Consider the following 23638-nt stretch of genomic DNA (forward strand, 5'->3'; position numbering starts at 1 on the left):
GGTTTAAGTAGAATGTGGCATATATTCAACTATGATCTGTGCATGTGAAATGGGTTAAGACAGTGGTGTCATAGAAATGGGAGCCACTAACTTGTACGTAAGGATATCTATGGACTTGGAAAACCATATATATTTTTCCTCTTTTGAAATTTTATTAATGCATCAAAACATTAAAATCAGAGAGGAACTACATCTTAGTCACTCAGGATGCATGACCTCTGTTGTAAGGTATATGCTGTCCTAGAAGTATCTGATTAAGGAATAATATAGCCTGAATGCTGTTCTGGTGATCTATGGAGAATGTGGAAGAAAACTGTAGGGAAAGTGAAGGCACCAATGTGTCATGACTTGTACTGGTGAAGCGAGAATTCCCCCTTGAAATTTTGGAAAATATTGAAGATTTTAGTATATTCAGGTACACATATCTCAGCATTTGTAAAAAATTCCTTAACTGTACACTGGCTAAGCTTTAAGGATATTGACTTTAAAGCTTTATTTTGGATAATGCGGAATTTTTTAAAACCTGCATGTTTATTTGAAACCGACTCAAATACCTTCCTCACCGTCCCTATCTTTACCTTCTCCACACCCCACCTTAGATCTCAGTGACTAACTGTAGGATTTGTAATAATTTCTGAATAATAGTTATTAACTTGGCTGAGTTGTGTTAGAATACAGAGACTTGGATAGCAAATACTCAGTGGATAAAAACATAGTAATTTATTTTGGAGGGGGAGGCGGGGGTGGGAAAGGCAGTTGAAGTTAGGTGGCTTGCCCAGGTTCACACAGCTAGAAAGTGTCTGAGGTCAAATTTGAGCTCCAGTCTTCCTGACTCCAGGGCTGGTGCCCTATCTACTATACCACCTAACTTCCCCTGTTTAGGAATTTAAATTTAAGAATGAAAGGCAAAATTTTATGAAGAAGGCTAATGCTCACCTTACTTTAGTCTACCTATAGTAGAGCAAGGTGGGAATAGACCATCAGAGAAGCTTTTTTTCAGGTGATGGCTAAACTGTAGTATAGATTCACATTCCGCATTGCATAAAGATGATGTAACTGTGCAGCCCAAAGTACTGTAATTATTCATGAATTAAAGGAAAAAGATGAAATGGGAAGGGACTGTTTTATGCCTTCAAATTCCCCCCCACACACACACTTATATTAAAGCAGTTCATGATGTGAGGGAAAGGAGATTAATGGTGATGGTAGCTGGGTGGCTTTCAAGTTCAGTGTTGCAGGGGTATGGCAGGACTAATTAATTATTAGAGCACTAAAAATTAAATTAAAATAGATTTGGGGAAGAGATTTCTTTTAAAAACAATCTGACAAATTGTACATGGACTTCTACAGGCATTCTGAGACATGTATAGATATATTTTAAAACCTTTCTTTTCTTTTTAAAAAATGAGTAGTAGCCAGCCTTCAGGGTTGGTTTTGGGGATATTTAAGAAGAGTTACTCTTCTTTATTAAAAAAAAAAAGAAAGATAGAAGGAAACTTGAGAGTCTTAGAGCTAAAAAGTAACCTTAGAGCTTATCCAGTTCAGCCTCATTTTTTGCATCATAGGGAAGTGATGCGGTTTAGTGGAAAAAGCAGCAGCTTTGGAATGAAAGGACCTGGATTTAAATGCTGCCAAGGGATGCTTAGTATCAGTATGGCATTGAACAAACCACTTCACTGGGCCTTGGTTGACTCATATTTAAAATAAGGGCATTGGGCTATGTGGCCTTTAAGCTCTTTTTCATCTCTAAATTTATGATCCTATGATCTAGAGCTGAAAGGAGACCTTTGAAGTCTCCAGGCAGCTAGATAGTGTCCATTTTAAGGGGAAATGCCAATCAGTTTGGTTAAAATCTATTCTTTCTCTTAACATGTTCAGTTATTTTTCAGTCATATCCAACTCTCCATGACCCCATTTGGGGTTTTCTTGGCAAAAGATTCTGGAGTGGTTTGCTCTTTCCTTCTCCAGCTCATTTTTCAGATGAGGAAACTGAGGCAAAAAAGGTAAAGTGATTTGTCCAGGATCACACAGCTAGTAAGTCTCTGAGGCCATATTTGAAATCAGGAAGAGGTATCTTCTTAACTCTAGGTCCCACACTATATCCACTGTACTGTCTAGCTGCCCACGGTGTCTCACAGGGGCATCTGTAAATATCAGTTTAAGTTTTTAGAGAGTTACTTTCTTTTATCTCTAGAAGGCAGTAGGGTGCAGTGGTGCCTGGGAAGTTGGGTTTAGAGATCTTGGGTTCTGTGACCTTCCTGAATGGGATGAAATAAGGCATTTGGAGGTGATGGGGTGCCTCTTTTCCAGATCTAACTCTATTATTCTGTAATTAAAAATTGATTCTTTCCTGTTGTTTTCAATATTCAAAAGCAGATAAATAAGCTCTCTCCTTTTAAACCAGAATTTGTCTGTGGTCAAGAAATAAAAATAATATTGGGGAGTGAAAAAGGGTACTTAAGAAAAATACCAATCTGTTTAAAAACATGTGACATATAAAGGTTGTGAAATGTCTTCCTTATACTTTTTGGGGGATTTCTAGCACTTAGTACAAGAAGTCCCAAAAGTCAGAGTTGACAGTAGGTACTTAATGAATGCTTATTGCTTGATCGATTATGCTCAATTTGTTCTGTGTCACAAATGTGGCTTAATTGGGATTAATTTCATTGACTTTTCCTATGATTAGTGACTTAGAAAATTCTCATATAGGATTTTTTTTTCAGATGCTTTCTCGACAACTGCCCATTAAAGTCTTAGAGAGTTTCTTCTGGGCACTGAGAGGTTCAGTGATTTGCCCAGGGTCACATAGCCTGTATGGGGCTAAGGTGGGACTTGAAGTGTAAGGTGTTTTCTTGATGATGTGTAGATTCTTTTGATGCTTTGTTTCTTGTATTTTTTTCTTGCATTTTGTTTTGGTTTTTTGATTTATCAAGTTCTTCTTTGAACATTAAGTTGTCTCTGTATACCCTGCCATGGAGGTCAATGACTTTTAGTTGCATAGAAATCGTATATTCTTTTGTCCTTTGTTTTAATATTTTTTTTTTGTATTTCAAATTTGTTACTAGTTCTCATCTTTGGAGAAAATCCAAAATGAAATAATCTCTACTCATAATGATCTTCCCTTCCATCATGGGGGGAAAATAAAGTATATATAAGATATGTATTTATATAGCATATATATGTGCAAATAAAATATTTTAATATATTTATAAAATACATTTTATAAAATGCATATTTATAAATAAATATATGTGTATTTATATAGATAGATACACACTATAAAAACATAAAGTTGATGAATGGAAATATATACAAAGTAATTAAATGTGAGGTAGTTTGGGAAGGGAGAAAACTAGTTATTGAGGGAGGGGAAACCAAGAAAGGCTACTTAAAAGATGGTACTTGAGCAGAGTCTTAAGGGATGAGATTGGACTCTGGGTTGAATGAGTAAGGAGGGAGTGCATTCCAGGCTTAAGGAATGGGCAGTGCCAAGCCACTTAGCCAGGAGATGGAATATCATGGATGAGGAACAGTGGGAAGACCACATTGGTTGAATGGAGATGTGGTTTCGTATCTCTTCTTTAGAGCCAAACGACATATAACTACAGTGTTCAATTTTGATGACTTATTTTTGAAGCTCTTTCCATTTACCTTTTTATATTTTCCTGGTTCTACTTGCTTCACCTATATCGTAAGGCTTCTCTTGCAGCTCTGTATTCATTTTTTCTTATAAGCCAATAATATTCTATTATATTGACGTGCCACAATTTTAGGCATTTTTCTAATTGGTGAGCTTATGATGCACTTCTAAGACTTCCGTAACACAGCATTGGCTGCTTGGTGGTGCAGTGTATAGATGTAGGGTCTGGACTCAGAAGGACCTGAGCTCAAAGTTGACCTCAGCTTTTACTAGCTGTGTGACCTGGACATGTGACGTAAGTCACCGTTTGCCTCAGTTTCCTCATCTATAAAATGAGCTGGAGAAGGAAATTGCAAACCACTTCATTGTCTTTGCCAAGAAAACGCCAAATGGGGTCACTAAGAGTCAGACATGACTAATAGATTGAACCACAAAACAGCAGCAATAATGTATTCCATTTCCTCTTTTCCAAAGTTAGTTTTTGCATTTTTGCAGATCCTTCCTGAAGAAATAATTCCCTCTGCCTTTCTTAAATTGATGACTTGTCTATTAAAACAACCTTCTACTATATAAATCCCTTTTTACAGTCTGTCTAGCGAAGGAGACTTTTAAATTGACTTCCTGGATAGTACATTTGTCCTTTTTTTTTTACTTTTCAGAGTTGTGTGTCTTTTGAAGGGAATCTGGGATATCTGGAGCTTATTTTTATATATGGTATAGAGACCTGTATAATCACTCAGGTCTTCTTTGTTTTATTGAGCCAGATTTACGTTTTTAAAAACAGATAGAGAATGTATTTTTGCTGCTACTGGAGTTACCTGTGAACAAAGCAGGAACATGCCTTAATCACTGACTAATTGTTTGTGTTTTCTCTATTTGAAGCCACAAAGGCTGCCATTAGACATGAAAGTTTCTATTGCAGCGGTAGGCTAGGAAATAGATTGTTGTGTTTTCATCACTAAATTCAGGTGGGAAATAAAGTAGGTCATGCTTATAAGAAAAGTACATCTACCCAGTGTTGTTCCAAAAAAAGCTACAGTGATTTTAGGCTTCTTTAAAGCTTCTTTTAACATCTACTAGTGAATATTAAATCAACTAGTGAGTTTGGGGGTGTTGTGTTGCCCAGAAAAGGCGTTTTGTTCCATTTTGTATAGATGCTACTGAGTGTTTTCCAGCCCCAGTTAGTGGCGTCATTTTAGAGCATTTGGACTGATTTTGACCTTACCCCTTTGCCCTCTTGATTTTAAAGTAGCAGGCCGAGGAATGACTGTCTCTGGTTTCTAAGCCTGCTGAATCACCAGGCTACTTTACAGCCTCATGTTCATAAACAAAGACTCTTCCCACCATATCTCTCTCTCCCTCTCTCCCTCTCTCCCTCTCTCCCTCTCTCCCTCTCTCTCTCTCTCTCTCTCTCTCTCTCTCTCTCTCTCTCTCTCTCTCTCTCTCTCAGAAGTGTTTGTATTCTCTGCAAAAAAACAAAACAAAATCCCTTTACATGGAACAGATTTGAGGCTATAGTATGTAAAAAAAAATCAACTACAAAAAGACTCTACCAAAAATCCCTCCTGCTAAAACCTCCATTTTATTGCAGACTGTATCAGATCGAAAGTGCCACAGAACAGCTGCTCCAAAGGCCAAGGTCTTAATGGCTACAGCATGCATTGGAAACTTAATCCCTCCAGATTTTGAGTTAATGAAAATATTTACTTCAAGCAAACTAAATAAAGTTTATGGGCAGAATTTGTAATTAGGAGTGAAACTAAAATAATTCCCCATTTCATCTTCCTACCCCTAACTTTTGTCTGGGACATGCTATGGAAGAGTACTCCGACTGGTGTTCGAAGAAAACAAACTCCCCTTTCTAGTAATTTTCCTTGTTTTATGTGTCAGATGACATCATTGGAGTTTAATCTCCTCTAACCCCCATATCATGGTAATTTTTTTGTTCTGGAAGTTAACTGATCTTTCTGGTGCTTTGTCTAGTCTACAGAAGTATCCCTGTGTGAATAGGGAGAGGAAGAAATTTAAGTCACAGAGAGGCTATGTTCTGTACTAAGCCACCCAGACCTCCTGACTCTTACTCAGGCTAATGTTCTGGCTGTTCTACAAAGTAATGAGAGAGTTTTTGCGAACTCTGTGTGAAAAATTAGCTTTATGTGCACCACATTCTTATACGTTGGCAGTGCTTTCTGGTCCCCCACACCTGTTTTGTGGAGTGTCTCCATTGGTGGGAGACTTGAGTCCTCGGCTTTGACAGATAAAATGAGGGGGAAGGGGGGATAGCTGTGGTCTCTGGGTGCACTGATAATTGGGTTTGTGCCCACAAGTTTGTTGGTATTGATTTCTAACTTCCTATCACTGTGAGGCAAAAAAACCCCTCAACTAGATGTGCTTTCAAACCTCACTCCCCTGGAACCCACTGTAACACTTCCACCATTAAACCTCAGTTCCTTGCTTAAAAATGACTGAACTGTGGACAAAGGAAGGAGAAGAATGGATAGAACCCTGTGTTTTTTAGGCTGGTCTCAGGGAATGGCTTTTCAGTGCCCCAGGCTTAGCGTAATGGAGTGAAAATAACAAGTAATATTAAGAAATAGTAATAATAATAAAATACCCTGATGTAGGGGTTCAGGGATGGAGGTGATGTCATCGGACCTATAAAACAAGGAAAATTAGTAGAAAGGGAGTCATTTCTACTGTCTTCACCAGCTTTGACAGTTGGTTTAAAATGGTTGGTATATGAATGGTAGGGGAGTGTGATGATGAGGATGGGAAGGGAAGGCAAACAGATCCCTATTTACCTCCATCAAATAGTGTCTATTAGTAAGTATTTTTATGATGTTGGTTATTTGGGGTAACTTTTAATAATAGGGATTTTTTTTTTTTGGTGAATTTAGTTCTGGAAAGATGCTGGTTAGTGGTGTTTGGTCATTTAGATGTATAACCTGTGTTTCCCAACTCTTAGTTAAAACCCTTCCAAAACACGGGATCCCATTTGAGACCACATGCAGTTTTCTGTATTTTTGCCCCGCTTGGCTTTTCTTGTTTGTTATGGAACCCAACGGTTTTTCAGGACCTGCATGTCTGTTTTGAGTAGGCTAATGAAATAATACAGGGAGCCTGCTCCCGGGCTGGATCTGTTTCCATGGCACAGTGTCTTCTCCCCAATCCACTATCTAGTTTGATCTCTCGCCCTTGCTGGGCACATACTGATTTTGTCATTGTACAGTTGGCTGTCATGCTGTGGGGTTTTTTTCCCCGTTTGTTTGTTTCTTTATTCAAAGGCCCTTTTGAGGAGTGGGTGACTGTCCTCCTCCAAGCCCCCTAGGATGCACTTGTGCAGTGTGGAGCTTGTCAATCTGGGTTACATCCCCTTTGAGCCTTTTCTGTGGGGCTGTGTTGCTAGTGTGTTTCCCTCCTGACCTGTAGACTTCCTTTCATTTTCCATGGCAGTGACAGAAAGGAATGGTAAGAATAATTGAAGTTTGGAAATGAGTATCAGCTTCTCTTAAAATCAGTCTTTTCAACTTCCTTCCCCCGGACCTTTATCAAGATAAACAGATTTGTCTGCCTAAATCCCTCTGTGCAGCTCTTAAAGGCACAGTGCCTGGGCACACACAAGAGCCTAAAAATAAACAGCTCTGTGATTAGGTCTTTGTGGGTATCCCTTTTACCCCAGTGCACATTGTAATCCCTCTGTGATTTGGAACAGTGTTTTTGAGAGTTGCTGCAGCCAAAAAGTGTATTGCTCTCCAGCCACCCTGGAGATGAGCCCCTCCAAACTTAAATTGGTTCTCAGACAATAAGCACATCCTCAGTTGTCTTTATCCTGTCAAACTTGCTTGTAGCAGACTTTTTAGAGCTTTAGAGAGGACAGGGCTAGCTCTCTAACACAATGGGCTATTGGTTTACGACTTAAAAGGAAATAGAATTCCTTAAGTTAGATCTTTAAAGATGATTTTTAATAATTAGGATGGCGTTTGGCCTTTCTTACTTGCCTGTATCAGATGCCTATTAACAATGAAATCTGCCTCCTACCTCCCACCCCATGAAAGGGGTACAATAGAACAAGCATTTATTAAGTGCCTCCTGTGTGCCATGCCCTGTGTAAATGTTTTTACAAATATAAATAAGAGGACAGAAAAGCAAAAGCTTTTCTTCATCCAAATGCTTGAAATTTCCTAGAATATCACTGTAATTTCCGTATTTTTTAGGCTTCTGCTGATAGAACTTAAGTTTCATTGGAGGAAGAATCCCAGAATGTTAGAGCTGCAAGGAACCTCAGCAATCATCATCATGGCCTAGTAGAAAGAACCGCTGGATTTGGATTCCAGAGAACTAGGTTGAAATCCCAAATCTCCAGTTATTCCTTGGGTGACCAAGGGCAGATATTTCACCACTCTGGGCCCCCTTTTTAAATAAGGGAATTGGATTGATGATTTCTGACCTTTTTTCCAAATCTAATTTTGTGATCCTGCAAACTTATTCATTCATTTGTTTGTTTATTTATGCAGATGAAGAAAATGGCCTAGAGGAGTTAAATGCCCTGACTTATTATTCCGGGATTAGTGGAAAAGGATAGAAATTGAACATAGGTCTTCTAACTTTGGTTTACTGACTCTTTTCTCTGAATCATGCTGCCTTCCTAATTACATTTGTATTCACTAATTCAGCTAAGTGTCAGCTACCTTAGAATATTTGTCCTGTAGCAGCAGACAATAGTTATGCACCTGCCATGTGAAGAGCCCTGTGCCAAAGTGCTGAGGGACCTGGAGAGGGGAGATGAGGTCCCTCTGCTCAAGAAATTTGTAAAGTAGTGTCTAAACAGATAGCACCATGATACAAGAAGGCTGGCTGTGGAGTCAGGGAGAATTGGGTTCAGATCCTGATTCTGCCTCTTACTGCTAATTCTACCATAGGCAGGCAAGTCCATAAACTTCCATTTCCTCATTTGTAAAATTATTGTAGTACCTACTTCATCATATGTTGCAAATTTTCGAGCACTATGTAAATACCAGTGTTGTTGATGTTGCCACCACCCCTGCCATTACCATCATTGCTAGCACTTCTTTCTCCAAAGCTAGTTTGGCATTGGCTTAGCTCTAAGTATGTGTATACCTCTTGGGTGAAATGTTATAGAGAATGAGAGAGAAGAGTCTGTTCTAGCTAAAAATAGCTCTGAGTGGTGATAAGGAGAGTAGTAAATACAGCCCAACCTTGTTATACCAGAAGGTCAAATAGTTTTAGGACTGACCTTGCAGTTTGAATTGTTTCTTTTGAAAAAAACTTTCTTTTGAAGATTTAATAAGAAACATATGTCTTGATAAAGTCCCACATCCAAACTAAGGTCACAGTAGCATCTCTAGGAATTTTATGGACTTCACCTCTCCTTAGATCTGAACCTTTCCATTTCTGTCCTACAAGGTGGATGAAAGGAGATCAGCCTTGGGAAGTTGGGATGAGGTACGGGTTGTTGAGACATTCGGTGCATGATATTTGCCTCATAATGAAGTCTTCACTTGTCTCCTGACAGTGTAAAATTAGAGAGGTGTCAGGCTTGCTTAAGAACCATATATGTTTTATGTGGTCTTAGTGTAATTAAATTCTAAGCATAGTTTTTATGAAGGTAATTTGTACATGTTTTGATCTGAATGAATGGCCTAAGACACCTTTTCTTTACTTCCAACAGGTGAATTTTGTGCTGAGAATGCACCTCAGATTATCAGCGCCTCTGGCCACAGAACAGATTTTTCCATAAGTAGTATTTCGGGAGGAGAAGACGCATACAGGACAAACGTTACAAAAGGCGCTTCCATGTCTTTGCCTTCGTCTCCCTTGCTGCCTCGTCAGTCTTATTTGGTGCAGTCACGATCAAACAAAAAATCTCCAGGTAAAAAACTGAGAGTACAAATTGTGAAGAAGCAGTAATATTCTGTTTAATTTTTTTAAAGCAAAAAAAGTCTGTGGTTTTTATAAATATATAGAGACACTAAACAAAACTGTCAACCAGTAAGAACAGCAACATTTAAGAAAAGGAAATGTTTAGAAATGAAATTCATCTTGTTACATAGATTATTCATTTTAATTTAAACATTCATCATTTTTGAGTGGCCAGAGTATACGTTCCAAAAGTGGTTTTTTTTTTTTTAAATGTTTGTATTTTACATAAGTACCAGCAGTACTAATTTTGGTTTCTTGGTCCTGAACTAAGAACTGTTACAGTTTAAACTCATTGTAGTAATTTTTAAAAATAACTTAAATAGTTTTTAAATGATTTAAATTTTTAATTTTTTAAATAAAATAAATTTAAATTTAAAGAAAATGTAAATAATTTTAATTTTAAATAATTTGAATAATTTTTTTAAAAAAATGTGCAGATTTAGCCAAATAAAATTTGTAGACATTTAGTTTATTACTAGTGAGCATTTTTTGTCTACTTGGAATATTGAATGAGGTGACCTTGTAAAATTAAACAATTGAGCAAATTCTGTATCTTTAAAGTAATTATTACCTTAAAATAAAGTCAGACTTGAAAAGTGTTGAAGAAAGGGCAAAGAGACCTGTGTATGTAACACCTGATCAATTAGGGGAGTTTCTTGACTTCTGGGTTTTGCCATGTTTCTTCATTGCAGTGAATGCTGGTAGCTAAGGTGATTTTGTATACTCTGGGGTCCTTCCTTGAATGTCTGATTACGTTTTCCAAAATGCTAACATTGTTCACCCTTCTCCTCCTTGCCCCTCCTCCTTTCCCACCCCTCCCAAAAGCACCCTGTGCCCTGTTAGACACCTGCTCGAAAGCTGGGTGAGTCTGTGCCCTGTTTGTCATTTGCAAGTACAAAGATGCTTCTCGATTATGTGAAATTATATTTGGGATGTCTGAAATGTGACTATACTGAGCTTGTGAAATTGATGTTTCTATTCTTGTACTCTTTTGGCTTCCTAATCACTTGCATTTAAATTTGAATAGTCATTATTTAATGCCCATTAGCTTTAAAGCATTGAGTGGATATACAGACATGTGTTCTAATTGAATACAGAGAATATGTTAGGAATTGTGAGACCTAGTTAACTTGCAGGGAACATCTAAAACCTCTTTCTCTTCTTTCTGTCTTTCATTCCACACCCCCCCCCCCCCCCTTCCCCCTTATCCCATTAGAGCATCCTACAGGACTTTATCCTGAGTCCTTCTCTTCTTTCTCCACTGGTGATCTCATTCCCTTCCATGGATTCAGTGTCATCTCTATACAAATAACCCTCAAGTCTATGTATCCAGCCGTAACCCTCTGTCAAAACTTGAGGTCAAGTGCCTGCTGGCTGTTAAAGAAGCAGGACTATGTAGGGGAAAGAGCACTGGTTAGGGTTTAGATACCACCTCTGACCTTGGCCAGGTCTCAGTCTCCTGGGTTGTATTTTTCTTTTCTGTAAAATGAAGGTTCTGGACTCAATGACATTTAGGTGCCCTGAGACTCTGACCCTAGATGCCTTTGAGGTCCCTTTCAGTCCTAGAGCTATGATCCTATTGTCTCATCTTGAATATCTCCTAGACATTTCAAATTTAGTATGCTCTGTGCTGAATTTGTCTTTGCACATCCCACTTTCCCCAATGCTCAACCCTTCCAAACTTGTGATTCCATTTACGGAATTACCATTCCAGAGTTACCCAGGCTGGTAACCATCTTCTTCACTAACTCATCAGCTCCACAGATGCCAAGTGTGGTCAGTTCTTACCTTACAGCTTCTCTGGACTTTATCCCCTTCTGTCCCCTCACCTCTAGTTCAGATTTTTGTCACCTTAGACTTGGACTACAGTAGTAACCTGCTAATTGATCTCCCAGCCTTCAGGCCTTCCTCTGTTCTGTCTATCCTTATCAGAACTGTCCAAAGAACCTTCCTAAGGCACTACTAGTCTTACCATCTCATTGTCCTACTCAACCACTTGGGGTGGCTTCCTTCCCACTGTCTCTTGGGTAAATACCCCATCACTATCTGGATCCTTCCTACTTTTCACCCTTATTTCATATTCTTCTAGGCAAGCTGCACTACTAACTGTCTAACTAACTCAGCTGTCCATTTCTCATTTTTGGGCATGGGAAAAGGCCATCTCTCCTGCCAGGCACACATGCCTGACTTCTCTTTGTCTTTCAGAATCCTTCCCCTCACTAGGCAGCCTGGTGGTGGAATGAGAACTCTGGGCTTGAGTCCAGAAGACTTGAATTCAAATTCAGCCTTAGACATTGAGCTGTTTGATTCCAGGAAAGTTAGTTCCCCTGTCTACCTCAGTTTCCTCAGCTGTAGAATGAGGATTAATAATTGCATGATTGATTTTCAGGGTTAATCCTCATAGGGTTGTTAAGAGACTCATGAGATAATCTTTGTAAAGCACTTAGCACAATGCCTGACAAATAGGTGCTTAATAAATACTTTCCTCCTATTTCTTCTTCCTTATTTCAGGGTCCAACTCCTTTGCCCATCCTTTCAGTGAAGCCTTTCCTGATTCCTCCCTGCCCAGTTGTTGATATTCTCTCCTTCCTTAGTTTACCTTATCATATTTATTTGTGTATATATTATGATTTTCGCCTTATTCCATGGAGAACTTGGGATTCTTGAGAGCTAGGACTGTTCAGTTTTGATCTTTATATTCTCAAGTGCCCAGCACAATGCCTTGCACATAGTAGGCACTTAATAAATGTTAGTTTGGATTATCAAATTGCATTTCAATATATGGGTAGAAAATGTTTTTTAATTGTGCCATTACCTTGAGTTTGGAATATCTTTTGGTGTGTAGAAATTTTTTTTTGCAAAGATAATGGTTGTAAAATTATTTCATTTGTTTATTAGTAAATGTTTAGGAAAATGATTTATTATATAGGGGATTAGAACCATTTTGCAAACAGATTTGATATGGGTTGCAAAAGTAATTCTAAAATCCTAGATCCTCGTGCAATATGGGACTATTTCTTGGTTCTCCCTCTGATTTTCATTGCTGTCAGATAAATTGCTGCTGATTATGAGAGCCCTGTAGCAAGTATTAGAGGGAAGTGTGTATGATGTGTGTGTGTATGTGTGTCTGTGTTAGTTATTGTTATGCAAGGCCATAGGTGGCAGCTGGACAAGATGGTCAGAAAGAAGTAGGATAGGGAACTTGCCCAGGCCTTAGACATCCAACAATTGCTGCATGTGAAGCAAATCAGGGCAACAAAGATCCCCTCTTTTGTTACTAACTTTATTTATGTATTCTTGGACAAATTTCTACTCTGTTTTGTTCCTCCTTGGTTTTAAGAAAATACACCCCATCAGGTTCAAATTAAGTTCTTTGAATGCTGTATTAATGCAGGACAGTGGGCTTTCCACTGTATCCAAATTTATTAGAATGAATGAAACATGCTGCTTTTTTTTTTTTTTTTTGCAGATAAATAATTTATGTGAAGTAGGGAGTGGCACTTCTAAGAGGGAATGGAATTTTAGAGTTGGAAGGGACCTTCAAAGTCATTAATCTAACCCATTTTTGAAAAGTATCCCATCTGAGAGCATTGGATCTGGAGCCATAAGGTCTGGGTCTATCACTACCTGCGTGGCTTTAATCAATTCACTTAATCGTTCTGTCCTCACTTTCCTCATCTGTAGACTGAAGGGATTGGATTAGATGATCTTGAGGTCCCTTCCAGTTCAGAAGCCATGAAACCCATTATACCTTTACTTCAAGACCTCCCATGAGTGGAAACCCACTACTTCGTGAAAAAGCCAACTCTACTTTTGGATGGCCCTAATTACTAGGAAACTTTTCCTCATATCAAGACTAAATATTCCTCTGTATCTTCTACCCATTGTTCCATGTTTGCCCAAGCAGAACAAGTATAATTGCTCTTCTAAATGACAACTCTTAAATAGCTATTACTGCTCTCATAAGTCTTATCTTCTCCAGACTAAACATCCTCAGTTTTTTCAACTTCTCCTTTTGTGATGTGGGCTTATGTCACTTCACCATCCTGATTTTCCCCTTCTGAATGCTCTCCAGCTTGTCATTGTTCTTCCTAAAATGTGACACTCTGTACTGAACACAATACCCCAGATAGATTCTGACTCAGAGCAAAGTACAGCAGATAATGTCCCCTAATTCTGGATATCAGCTGAAGTTTCTAATCATTTTCTTGGCTGTGATATTACTGTTGACTCTTTGAGCTTATAAGCTACTAAGACTCCAAGATCTTTTTCAGATGAACTACTAGCCACACCTTTTTTTATTGTACTTTGAGTTCCAGCTAAGATTTTGTTTTTATACCCTGTTGAATGTCATCCAATTTAATGTGCCCCAGTGTTTCAACTTGCCAAGATCTTTTAAAATCCTGCCTCTGTGATCTAGTGTGTGTTAGCTCCTCCTTCTAGCTCTGTGTGAATTTGATAAATATGTCCTTTATGCTTTTGTCGTAGTCAGTCATAAAAATGTTAAATAGCACTAGGCCACTCAGGCAATCAGCATTTATTAGGCATCTACGGTGTGCTAGGCACTGAGCTGAACACTGGGAGACAACATGTAAAAAACTGTGTGCCAACATAGATAATATAAATTAGAAATAATCAACTGTACAAATTGCCATGATAAATCATAAATGTTTGGCAGGATAAATCAACAGGATAAGTCAGAAATAGTTGACAGGAAGACACAAGAGTTAAGAGGGATTGGGAAAGGCCTCCTGGAGAAGGTGGGATTTTAGCTGAGACTTGAAGGAAACAAGGTATGCCAGGAGGCAAAGATGAGGACCAGTCAGTGAAAATGCCTGAGTTGGGAGATGGGACTGTATTGTTTGTGGAACAACAAGGAAGGAGGCTGGTGGTATACAGTATGTATTTGTTGGGGGAGGTGAGTGGGGTGTAAGGTGTTCGAAGACTAGAAGGGTTGAGGGAGGGTGGAAGGATAGGTTATGAAGGTCAAACAGATTTGCATTTGCTTATGGAGGTGATAGGGAGACACTGGAATTTATTGAGTAAGGGAGGGGGTGGGAAGAAAGACTTTGGAAAGATCACTTTGCTATCTGAGTGGAGGAAGGACTGGAGTGGGGAGACCTTCTTGCCAGCTTGACCTCCCATCGTTAATGCATTGTTTCCAGCTCTTTGGTTCTGAATCTGCCTAACTGTACAGTGGTTTAAAAGCTCACACCTTTTTGTTGTTTTTGCTGTTGTTTTTTTACAACAATAGCATTCGAGTCTCTGTTCACTGCATCAATAAAATCCAGGTAAACTTTACAACATTCACCTGATTGACTGTTCTAGTTTGCCAGTTAAAAAAGGAAACAGGGCCAGTCTGTTCCCATCGTTCTCAAGGAAGCCATGGTGGCTCATTGTAATCCTTTCTTTTTCTAGGTGTTCACTAACCATCCCTTTAACAAATGAGTTCTAGATTTTTTTTCCACAGGAACCTGTCAATTCTGTGGTTTGCAGACTCCAGTTGTCTTCCTTTTTTTGAAAATTGGGACATTGTCATTTTTGAATTCTGAGGTAACAGGGGTATTGTTATGAGTTGAGTCTAAGCACTAAAACCTGATTGGATTCCTTTTATAATTTTGGAGTTAATTGAAAACAGCAATGGCTTTGAAAAAAGTGGAATAGAAAAATAGGGGTTTTTTTCCCTATAGGTGTCTACCATATTTACATTTCAATGTAAACCAGATTGTTGGAATAATATCCAGAAACTTAGCATTCTATCTACCTTTTAAAATAGTTAGCATATGGCAGTGAACGTGTGCTGGATTTAAAAATACTCATCTATTTTAAAATGTTAACACTGTTGCTGGTAGTGATCATACAAATATCCAGTATTTCTGCCTTGCCTGTAAGGTATTGAGCTACCCCTAGTGGGTTGCATGCTCAGCATTCAGTCAATATCCTGAACAGAAATTATACTAATGTCTATTCTCATGTTCAGATCAAACAGTATCAACTCTTTTTATTTTGTTAAAGTAAGTTTAAAAATAGGCAGTATATTAGGCTGAGGAGCAGCCTGGTATAAGGAATAGATAACTGAGTTTGAAGCCAGAAAGATCTGAGTTTCAAATCCTACTGCTTAATGTGCACTGACATTGTGACCCTGGGAAAGTCACAGCTCCTCAATCAGGATCGTCAGTTGCTGAGAAGGGGCAGACTTGAGTGGGCAAAGGAAGCTTCCTCAGCTTTAGTGGGCAAGGTAAGGGAATAAGTATTTATATATATGCCAGACACTGTGCTTTACGTAAATCTTACCTCATTTGATCCTCACAACAACCTTCCAAGATAGGTGCTGTTATTATCCCTAGTTTATAGATGAGGAAACTGGGGCAGACAGAGGTCGAGGGACTTGTCCAGGGTCACATAGCTAGTAAGTGTCTGAGACTAGATTTGAACTCAGGTCCTTCAGACTCCAGTCTCATGGCTGTATGCATTGCACTATCAACTGCTCCATATCAGTGAAATAATGGGTCTAATCTCTATCTCTATCTTAAATATTATACCCAACAAATCAAAGGTACCAGAGAAAACATAGAATAAGTAGCGTTTTTTTCCACTTCAAGTTTTTTTAAGGGTCTCTTGATAGTCCAAAGATTCAGTGTTACTTAGTGTTAGAAATGATTGTATTTCATAAATCTTTGCAAATGCTTACTATAAGAGCTGTTGCCTTGCAATGATTTTTACATTATATATTATTGTAGTATATCCAAATGAGAAGGAAGGCACATTGTCACTGTCTGTTTTTGATAAAAATCTTTACTTTGTATATTAGGGTTGACAGTACCCCATTTACATGGCTAATAACCAAAGGGCTTAACTTTTTTCTTCAATAACTGAAAAGTAATTAGTTTTTTAGTCATAGAAATGAATAAATTATTAGTAGTTTTAAAAATACTTTAGGTTAGGACCCCTGAAATGACTTCACAGAATAATGAGGGACTCTTTTTGCTCTGGATCTGTGACTTTATGAAAGAGCTAGGGATAATTCTTTACACTTTATTTAAAAAATCAGACCTGTGATTCTATTGGTGCAGGGAGCTTTCTCTGCTCAGTCAATCATGACCCATTTCTTAAGTACCTACTGTGTGCCACGCATTGTACTATGCACCCAACAAGATTATACGTAGACCCTTTCTGTAATGGATAGTCTTGGAATGTTGCCTGTGGGCACTAAGAGATGAAGTGACTTGTCCCAGGTAACACAGCCTGTAGCGTCCTAGAGGATTTGAAGCCAAGTTGCCCTGACTCAGAAGGCAGCTTTCTGCCATGCCACACTGACTCTCTGAGGTCCTTTCCTAACCAGCAACCAGAAGGTTTCCCCAATGGAAAAGATGTGGGAGAAATATTTCTTGATGTGTGGCTTCGCTGTCAGGATTCATTCTGATCAAACTTTGAGATTTTAGATTTTACTCAAGGAAATGTTAACTTTTGGAGGAATGAGGAAGTCCGAACCTGTAGTACCATCCCTTAAAGCTAGCCTTGGGCAGGTCATTTTAAATGAGTGGTCTGTCATCATGAAGTGCTGACTTACACTCCTGGAATTTAGGAAATGTGGACATGACTCAATCAGGGCTAGGAAGTGTGAGAATTTGTACTGGTCCCCAAGGCTTCAGTTTAGCATCCTACTGGTTGGGATGGGAAGAAAGAGAAGAGATGGAAAAATCCTTAGCTAAAAGGAAAGAGTAGAAGAGGATGTCAGTGTATTTATTTCCATCTTCTGCTTTTCTGGCTTCTCATTCATAGTAATTTTCCAGTAGACCAGAATATGGACTCCTGCTTCCGTTGATAAAACTTCAAAACTCGATCTATAAACTGTTGAGCAGAAGTCACAGTGCTTACGTGATTCCTGGGACTTCTGCCTTGTTTTCACAGGATGCTCTAAGACTGACAATGCTCTATCAGACTAGGTTGGGGTGATACTGAGAAGAGGTGGGAAAGTAGAAGGAAAACAGGGAGGAGGAGCCTTATTTCCTGCCAGCCTTCCTGCTTTTCAGTTCCTGTCTATCTATACTATTCTATTTATCACTTTATGTTTTTTACTTTTCATATTAGTGTGGAAAAACCATCATGACAGAGTCAGGGTATCCAGTCAAGTTCTTAGTCAGAAAATAACTTGAACCAGTTTCTAGCCTTAGCTAAAATGAGGAGTCTTTATTGGAAGAAAAAGAGACTTTACAGATGATTCTACCCAAACCCCTCATTTCACATGTTTTCATGGAGTGGGGAAGGGGAAGAAAGTAAGCACCTACTCGGTGCCTGCCAGCCTCTGTGCTAAGTGATCCTCCCAGCTACCTTAGAAGATAGAGGCTCTTATTATCCTCATTTTATAGTTGGGGAAATTGAAGCAGACAGTGGTTAAATGACTTTCTCCTAGATCACACAGCTAACTAGTAAATATCTGGGGCCAGTTTTGAACTCAGGTTTTCCTGACTTCAGATCCATCGCTCTTAACTATCTGCTGTGCCATCTAGATGTCCTAGAGGGCAGAGGACCAGGAAATCTCTGGGAGTGGGCAAAAGATGGGTTTGGGTCCTGCCTCAGACATAAAGTAACTATGTGACCCTGAGGAAGTCACTTAATATCATTGAGTCTCAGTTTCCTGTTCTGGAAGAGGAAACACCTCATACATTTATCATTTTTGAGAACTGTTTTTTTTCTTCTTGGGCGTAGTCTTTATCTTGTAGGGCCATTGTGAGGAACAAATGAGAGAATATTTGTAAAATGCTTTACAAACCTGAGAGGTTGGTGTAAAAGTTAGCTGTTGTAATCATACTCATCTTCATTATTGTTGAATATACTGAAAATTAGAGAGAGATTAAAATCGCTTTGCTCTAAGCAGCACAATAGATGGTGTCAGGCCTGGACTTAGGGAAGACTCATCTTCCTGAATTCAAATCTGGCCTCAGATGCTTACTAGCTGCGTGACCCCAGGCAGGTCATTTAACCTTGTTTGCCTCAGTTTACTCATCTGTAAAATGAGCCAGAGAAAGAAATGGTAAACCAAACCACTGTAGTATCTTGGTTAAGAAAGTTCCAAATAGGTTATGGAGTGTCAGATATGACTGAAATGACTGAACAAAAATTACTTTAGAGAATCTGATAGGGAAGGAGCCAAGCTAGGGATAGAACCCTGAATTTTAACTTCTAGGCTAATACTTTTTATGATATGCAAGGCATTTTGCTAATTCTATTTTCTATTATTTGTAAATTAACTATAAATTGCATGGAATCAAGTGCTCAGTTGCGCAATGTCCAGTTCAGTGTTCTATGCATACATCTTCATAAGGAGTCTTTGAGATGGGGTCTTAGGGTCAGGTCACATCACATGCATACCAATCTGTCTTCTTGGGTGGTAAAGAAGAAGAGAGGAAAAATGTGGATGATGTCTTATTATAGAACTTGGACGTAGGTTCTGAGATGTTGTAATGTCTTCCACCTCTGTGCAACCACAACCACAGTCTACTCCCCTGACCTTGAACATGTCCAGTCATCCTTGGTGTGATGAATAAGACATTCGAGTTGCCTTGTCTTTCTCAGCCTAGTACCTGTGTTCCTTTAAGACAGAGATGCTGTTAACCTTTTTTTTTTTTTAAAATCCTGGACCTCTTTGGCAGTCGTGGACCCCTTTGGACTCCTCAGAATGTTGTTTTTAAATACATAAAATAAAATACTTAAGAGTTCAAAGGAGACCAGTATGTCGAAATATATTTATCGAAACGATTTTAGGGAAGGGTAAAGAAATAAACATTTATTTAATGTACTAAGTGCTTTGCAAATATCTCAATGGATCCTCATAAATAGGTTGATGTTATTATCCCCATTTTACAGTTGAGGCAACTGAGGCAAACAAGTTAAGTGACTTGCCCAGGGCCACATGGCTAGTAAGTGTCAGAGGCCAGATCTGAACTTAGATCTCCCTAGGAGCAGGGGGTCTATCTGTGGTATCGCCTAGCTGCTGTTTTAAATCTAAGCTTACTGATCTTACTGGAGAATCCTTTCTCTGGGTATTAAAAGACGTTGTTGCTGGAATCTTTATATATGGACAGTTTTCATTGCTTTGTTTAAAAAATTCACTTTGACACATACATACACACAAATCCTTACATATATTTTGTCACACTGCTTTGGAATACAGTGTTTAAAAGATACTGCTTTTCTTCCTACAGATTTTATAACTCTTGGACATTATCTACACTTTGACTTTCTGTGAACTTCAAAGCAGGATGTGGCTTAATATTTGTTAATGGTGTTTATTGTCTTAAATCAGTTCTTCTTGCTGACTTCTTTTACGTGGTGATGTATTTCCAACAACATAGACTGTTTTCTTTTTAAAATAAGGTTTATTGATGTCTTTTGTTATTTACCCCACCATAGTGTCCGGTGGTATCCTTCCTCCTTTCTTTTCCTTTTCCTTCCCTTTCCTTCCCAGATAACAAAGAGTATTTTTTTAAGACAAAAAAACAAGGGAATGTGTGGGGGAACTCAGTACAACTGATCCATTTATTGAAAAAAACCTGTGCAATACCTGTGGACCTCCCAGCTGTACCAATGAAGGGATGGGTTGGGAGTGTCCTCTCATATCTCTTTTTTTGGGTCATGTTTAATCTTCATCATTCTACCTTCACTTTTTTATTTGTTTATATTCTTTTAGTTATTAGGAATATTGTTTTCCCCTGCATTTGTGTACCACAATTTGTTTAGCCATTCCCCAACTGAAGGGCAACTACTTTGTTTCTTTGCTATCACACAAGAGTGCTACTGCTATGAATGGTTAGGTGTGTATGGGAACTTTCTTCTTATTAGTGGCTTTCTTAAGTTTTTAAGCCTGGTAATGGAATCCTTGGCTGAAAGGGTATGGGCAGTTTAGTCTCTATTTGCCTAGTTCCAAATCGCTTTCCAAAATGATTATACCAATTCACAGCTCCACTAGTAATGTGTTAGTGTGCCTATCAACCTGCATCCCTTCTAGCATTAACTGGTTTCATTTTGTTGTTGACATCTTTGCAAATTTGTAGGGTATGAAGTGAAACCTCAAGGATGTTTTGATTTGCATTTCTCTCATTATTACTAATTTGAAGCATTCTTTTGTGTGATTGTTAATATTTTGCAAGACTTAAGAACTACTTGTTAATATCTTCTGGTCACTTATGTATTGGGGAGTGGGCATCAATTTTAAATATGTGCGTGTGTTGTTTATATATCTTAGATACCAAACCCTTACAAAGAAATTTGATAAAAAGGTTGTTTTTCCTCATTCAACCACTTTTCTTTCTATCCTAGGTACATTAATTTTATCTGTGCAGAATTTTTTCAGTTTCTTGTAACCAAAGTTATCTTTTTAATCTTTTGTGATTTCTTCCATCCATTGGTTTCGAATATATCTCCTACTCATAACTATAAATTATTTTCTTATATTTTGATGAACTCACATCTGTTGTTATACTCTCCCTTATGCATGGTATCACAAAAGTCTTGATGTAGTTTTCAGCTATTAAAGTTCAGGGCTTAAAACTGCACCAGGACTTTTGGGACACTGGATATCTTGAGAGAAAGCTATCAGGTGACTAAATTTTTATTTTTTGGAGGCTTTGGGGCTTGAGTGACTTGCCAAAGGTAGCACAGCTAAATGTCTGAAGCCGGCTTTGAAGTCAAGTCCTCCTGACTCCAGAGTCTGTTCTTTTTCTAATGTGTCACCTAGCTGTCCCTAGGTTACTAAATTTTGAATAAATTTTTGCTAAAACTAAGTTACTGTACAAATTGTACAGATTTGGACTAAGAGGAGTGATTTACGAATTTTCAAATAATCAGTTGTAGAAAATGATTTCTTGTTTAAGGATTTAATGATAATATGCCCACATTTTAGCTAAAGCTTAAATCAAACACAGACACCTCCAGTTTTCAGGTTCAAGTTAGAAACTGTCCTTAGCATTGTGGATTTCTGTCTTAGTTCCTCCCCATCTATTGAACACAGGGGGGCTGGAATATCAAGGGAAAGTGAAAAGAAGAAGCTGTCCTAATTATTCCAAATTTTGTGATGTCTGAATTCAGTGCATTCTCTAAAAAAAAAGCAAGGACTGTAAACATTCTGCATCTGGATGCACCGGTTGATACAGAATTTTTTAGTATTTCAAAGTACCTTCGCTCCCTAAGTTCTTTTTACTTCTGGAAGATTTTTTAAAAAGAGTTTAATAGTAATAAAAATTGTCATATGGAAAGATAGTGCTTCACGAATATTTCCCAAGACTGGATTACAAACTACCTACTGCTTTTAAAAATGTATTTAGTGCTATTATTTTGTTTAGAAGTTCATCAGGAATAAATACTAGTGAATTTCATGACTTACAGGCCAGTGACAGTAAGTAACAAGTCACTTAACTATGAAGATGTTTACCTGCTAACTTGTCTGATGGATGGAAAAATATTTATGGAAATTTCCCTAGACCTTGGTTAGTGTTAACTTGGACTAAATAAATAGCTTTTAGCGTAAGATACTGATATACACACCTCGTCATGTCATATGATAATTTTAAGTGTGCTCATTGATCAGGCCCATTCAGTTTGTTTGAGTATAATGTAGAAATCAGGAATTTAAATATTATTCACTTTTAGTGTATAACAGTTATTTAACATGAGAACAGTTTTGCTGCTTCCATACCTAATAGTCTATTTCTGTGGGCCTTGAATTTCTCACAGGGAGGAATGGTGCTGTCATAAAATTACAGTATCAGATGGTGAGGGTAGACAAACAGTTTACTTTAACTTGGTTTGGCAGCAACTTTCTCATTTCTGCCTTTCCAGACTCCTGTCACTCTTCCCCTTGTTATGATTTCGGCTTTTTTTTTTTCTTCCATATTTCCTACCACCTGCTGTTAATTATGACTAGAGGTTTTTTATCAAGTCACAGTTTACAGCGATGTCAGCTGCACCCTGTGGTGGTGTCAGATGGCTGAGGGAACAAGCTTGGTACCATATTCAGAAATTGGTACTTTTTGCTGCAAAGAAAGAGAGTGGAAAAAAAATTCTGCTTTCTTTATTGTTTGTTATTGACCTCTCATTCCCCATATAGGGAAACTGGGTAAAGCATGAAAGCTCATAGCAGTTTATTACAGCTATATTCCAACCTAGTTTAAAGTAGAAACAGGAATCCTAAAAGGATACTCCCATCTGTGACATTTCCTGTTGACTTTGTCCTCAAAATTCAAGTAGTAATACTATTTTTTCATTCTCTTAGAACTCTCCCAAACGTCCCTGTGATGCCTTCTCTTCTTTCCCAATAACCAAACCTAATGCTCATCCACTAAAAATTCATACTTCCTCATAGGCTCTCATTTGAGAGTCTATTCTTATTATATATATATATACATATATATATATATATATATATATATATAATGCTAAGATTAATTCTCTGAATTCCAAGCTCACAGCAGTTTAGGAGAGTCACATTACAGCAGTATAGATAGACTGTTTTGAGGAAATGCACTAATGGTGAAAGGAAAAATGAAAATCTGTAAGAGAGGACATAAAAAAACCTGAAAATTGGATACTAGAACTCCAAGGGGGCAGCAGGGTGTAGCTTTTTTAGTATAAAAGAAAGAAAACTTCCATATCTGAAAACGGTTAATGATATTGCTTAATTTTGTTCACCAGTTATCTGACTACTCACTTCTTTGCACCAATAATCTGTTAAGATGGGTATAGCACCTCAAATCTGTTAAAGGCCAGTCCTCTTTTCATCATCATTGTTGTTAAATATATTGAAAATTAGAGAGGGATTAAAGTTGCTTTGCTAGGCTGCTCGGTGGTACAGTGGATAGAGTGTCAGACCTGAAGTCAGGAAGACTCATTTTCCTGAGTTCAATTCTGGCCTCAAACACTAGCTGTGTGACCCTGGGCAAGTCACTGAACCTTTTTTTCTTTGCCTCAGTTTCTTCATCTGTCAGATGAGCTGGAGAAGGAAATGACAAACTACTCTAGTATCTTGGCCAAGAAAATCCCAAATGGGGTCACGGAGAATTG

The 23638-nt window shown here is 38.2% G+C and overlaps 1 protein-coding gene across 4 annotated transcripts in view; it reads left to right on the plus strand.

The window, feature by feature from the left end:
* Positions 1-23638, plus strand: part of TANC1 (tetratricopeptide repeat, ankyrin repeat and coiled-coil containing 1) — a 259324-nt gene that overhangs the window by 103912 nt on the left and 131774 nt on the right. For all 4 annotated transcript variants that reach the window (XM_072612108.1, XM_072612110.1, XM_072612111.1 and 1 more), the window contains exon 3: positions 9330-9530. In XM_072612108.1, the coding sequence (XP_072468209.1) occupies positions 9330-9530 (201 nt within the window). The remainder of the gene's footprint in view (positions 1-9329; positions 9531-23638) is intronic.

This window comes from Notamacropus eugenii, chromosome 5 (assembly GCF_028372415.1).
Source record: "Notamacropus eugenii isolate mMacEug1 chromosome 5, mMacEug1.pri_v2, whole genome shotgun sequence".
NCBI lineage: Eukaryota > Metazoa > Chordata > Mammalia > Diprotodontia > Macropodidae > Notamacropus > Notamacropus eugenii.